Here is a 4064-nt window from a genome sequence, read left to right on the forward strand (position 1 = left end):
GGGGGGGGGAGACTGTGTTTCTATAGAAGTCTGTGAGAAAGTGACCCCCTTCTCACATGATTTATTACTCGCTCAACATTTTCATAATGAGTTTATGTCTCAATCGCTAGTTTGAAGTCTTCTGCAACACAGAATGATGTTAATTTATAGAATTATGGTCTTGATGATTGTAATTAATATTATACAGTCTATGGTTGCACCCCTAATTGATAAGGTTTCCTATGTCCCCCAACTCTGACATCTCTCCATTAGTGCATGTGTGTGTAGTTCAAGTCAGTGTGTAATAACAACAATAACAACAGTGTCAATTGTAATTTCCCCTTGTGGGACTAATAAATCACACATTATAATTATTATTATTATGTCCTAATCTGATCGTTAAAGGGTTTTTTTACCTCTTCCACAGCTGGGAACGGAGGCACCACCCCATGGATGAAGAACTCTTTCAGGGAGCTGGGGGGGAGTTTGTACTCCTCCACGCCCAGATGTAGATCTTGCAGCAGCTCCTTCTTTTTGTCCTCGCTCAGTCCTCCCATCAGCCCCAGCGCCGCCCCGAAGGCACCCCGCGGCTCGCTGAAGGACCTCAGCCAGCGGAGCAGCCCCTCCAGGTGCCTTGTCTTCCAGTAGGCGTCTGGACCGGCGAACTGAGCCCACTTGATGGGCGACTCGCTCCTCTGCAGCTTCACGTAGTCGTTCCCTGCCAGTACGGCGAAGGCGGGCAGGATCTGGGGCTGGATCTGGAAGAAGTTGCAGAAGCTGGATGTGGTGTAGCCCTTGCAGGGGATGTAGCGCTGCGAGCCGGTCCCTTGTACCGCCTCCCACTGGAAGTGGGATATGGGCAGCAGCCCCACCGGCCCCGGCAGGTCGAAGATGAAGAAGTCGCTGTCTACAGACAGCACCGGGCACCGCCACTCGCTGGCCAGGGCCGCGATCTCCTGGTCAGCTTCTCCGTAGCACCTTGCCACCTGGACCTTCAGCCTCGCCAGCGTCTGTGTGAAGACTATATTGGCCAGCTGTGGCAGGATGCCCTGGTGACTGCCCTCCACGGCCGCTTTATGGGCTTTATTGACGCGATCTGTGTTTCTTTCGGTCACAGTTTCCAGCTTCTTGTCCGTGTAGTCCAAGCCTCCGTCCAGCACCACGTACGGTGTGATCTGGCAGTCTCTGAGGGCTTTGACGAACTTCTCAATCAACGCTTCGTACGCAGCGTACTCACCGCCGTGATTCTGGTCCAGACCTAGAAGTACAGGTACTTGTGTTAAAAAATACTCTGGTAGAAGTACCGATTTAACTTCTTTAGAGTAGGTCTGTAAATTATAGAGCGGTCTAGACTTGCTCTATCTGTAAATTATAGAGCGGTCTAGACCTGCTCCATCTGTAAATTATAGAGCGGTCTAGACCTGCTCTACCTGTAAATTATAGAGTGGTCTAGACCTGCTCTATCTGTCAATTATAGAGTGGTCTAGACCTGCTCTATCTCTCAATTATAGAGAGGTCTAGACCTGCTCTATCTGTCAATTATAGAACGGTCTAGACCTGCTCTATCTGTCAATTATAGAGCGGTCTAGACCTGCTCTATCTGTAAATTATAGAGAGGTCTAGACCTGCTCTATCTGTCAATTATAGAGAGGTCTAGACCTGCTCTATCTGTAAATTATAGAGTGGTCTAGACCTGCTCTATCTGTAAATTATAGAGTGGTCTAGACCTGCTCTATCTGTCAATTATAGAGAGGTCTAGACCTGCTCTATCTGTCAATTATAGAGCGGTCTAGACCTGCTCTACCTGTAAAACGTCCTGAGATCACTCTCGTTAGGAATTGATACTATAAATAAAATCTCAATTTTTGTTGCAGGTGTGTTAATTGTTTGGACAACAGAAGCAGGTAGCATGCAGGTATGTACACACACCTGTTAAATGAGTCAGCTGCCAAGTATTCTGGAATCTAAACTCATGAAAGCGCCAACGTTGTCCAGATGAAACCTGTTTGGACTTCATGGCGATACAACCACCTAGCAACGGCTTTAAGAAATATCTGACAACAGAGCAGCAGAGATCAATCGCTCAGCTCGTCATTATGTTCTCGTCTCTTCTCCTATATGCATAGATACATATATCTCCTATAACTACCCAATTGTAATTCCCCAAAATAACATGATTGATTCCACCCAAAGGTCTTTCATTAATTTTGGGTCTTATTCAATTTTATAGCATTGTAAAACAAATGGAAGTGTTTTTGAAATAGTATTGAGTAAAAGTTGACATATTCCAGTCTGTGATTATCATCAACATCCATTCCTTTAATTAGTATAACTGTGAAACTAAAGTTAATAAGTTAGTGTTACGCAGTGTTGAAAACGTCAAAGAAAGTGAGGAACATGATGAATAAAAAGGATAAAAACGTAATTAAAAGTTAAAAACATCGATAAAAAGCATCAACAGAAGAGCTGATTTTCATCTTTGACGGGAAGACAACACGAGGGTTAAAGAACATTATCAGTGAAGGATTTATACTTCTAACAGAGTATTTATTAAGCTACTTTAATTGAAGTAAAGGATCTAAGTACTCCCCCCCCCCGCTGGTCCTGTATTGGTGCTCCTACCTGAGTCAAAGTACAGCAGGTGGAGGATGCCGCTGCCGTCAATCACCAGCCGGCTCTGCCTGAACTCTACTTCCACGTAGATGTTCTGGTGATGCTCCAACAGATTGTACAGTCCCTGGACCCCCATCGTCTCTCTGGGATCTGGTTTCGGGGCTCTGGGTTCTGGGTCTCTGGTTTCAGGGCTCTGGGTTGTGGTTTCTGGGCTCTGGGCTCTGGGTCTCTGATTTCTGGTTTCTGTGGAGGAGCCGCTGCAGAGTCCCTCTTATACCGCACTGCTCTCCTGTTTGCTTAAGTTTCATTTTACTAACATCACATCAACACACACTCACAAACACACACTCACACACTCACACCCACATTCATTCATTCACACTCACACAGCGCCATGATTCCAGTGTTTGATTAGCCAGACCAATTGTGGGCGGGGCTTGAATTAATATATGTTTTCAAATCACTGTTTAACCTAAAAACAAATGAATAACATACTGTCATATTATCTGTGCTAACATAATAGAGATGTCAATAGCTTGATGCTACACTGTAAAAACTGAAATGGTGTTAAATAATAACTTTAACACCATTTCTACAACGAGTTGCAGGAACAGTCCGGTTGGACATCGTTACCCAACGGTCCAACTTGACTGAAAATAAAGATCTGTCAGCCTAAGGTCACGTTACCGGGGTTCTGACTAATGTTGAGACTCAACGCTGGCAATGAATGACTGCAAAAGTACTCGCTTAAATATCACAATTTCAAGTGACTTTTCCAAATAGAACGTTTTAGATTAGATTCAATTCAACTTTATTGTCATTACACAGGTACAAGTACAAGGCAACGAAATGCAGTTTAGGTCTAACTAGAAGTGCAATAGTAGCAGGTGCAGGATATACACTGGTTCCAAAAGTGCGGGACATGGATATGTACTGAATAAATTTAGAGATGAATACTATTATAAACAGAATGTTACGGATAGATTTGTCCTATGAATATAAAATATAGATAACTAGTATTGTGAACAGGATTTACAGCTGGATATGTACTGAATATAATATACAGGTGGATATTACTCTAAGTAGAATTTTACAGATATGTACAATGAATATGTATATACAGATGGTTGTTACTATATAAACAGAATTTTTACAGATAGTTATGTATAATAAGTTAGGCTAAACTGAGCCGTATAACAATGGATTTAAAGGTAGTATATATAAAGTTTGGGCAGAAGTTATCCAAATTAAAGTGCAGTGGAAAGTAATTGCGTATTACAGTTAAAGTACGGTATTGCAGATGTATATGTAAACAATTGGTACTGTAAATAAACAGTCGGCAGTGTAAATTGATATTGCAGTCAAGATTATGGCCTTTAAGAGACCAGCGGACGTAATCCACCCTCCTCCGCCCTAACGAGCTACATAGCTAACGTTAGCCAGTGTGGTGCTGGGGGGGGGGGGGGGGGGGG

General features: G+C 43.4%; 1 protein-coding gene across 1 annotated transcript in view; it reads right to left on the bottom strand.

Annotated features, from left to right (window-relative positions):
* LOC117945909 (protein asteroid homolog 1-like) overlaps positions 1-2728 on the bottom strand; it is a 5988-nt gene extending 3260 nt beyond the window's left edge. The window contains exons 1-2 of the mRNA XM_034873644.1: positions 2602-2728; positions 396-1237 (exon numbers count right to left, since the gene is read on the bottom strand). Coding sequence (XP_034729535.1) covers positions 396-1237; positions 2602-2728 — 969 coding nt within the window. The remainder of the gene's footprint in view (positions 1-395; positions 1238-2601) is intronic.
* Between the last annotated feature and the right edge of the window lie 1336 nt (positions 2729-4064).

This window comes from Etheostoma cragini, chromosome 6, assembly GCF_013103735.1.
Source record: "Etheostoma cragini isolate CJK2018 chromosome 6, CSU_Ecrag_1.0, whole genome shotgun sequence".
NCBI lineage: Eukaryota > Metazoa > Chordata > Actinopteri > Perciformes > Percidae > Etheostoma > Etheostoma cragini.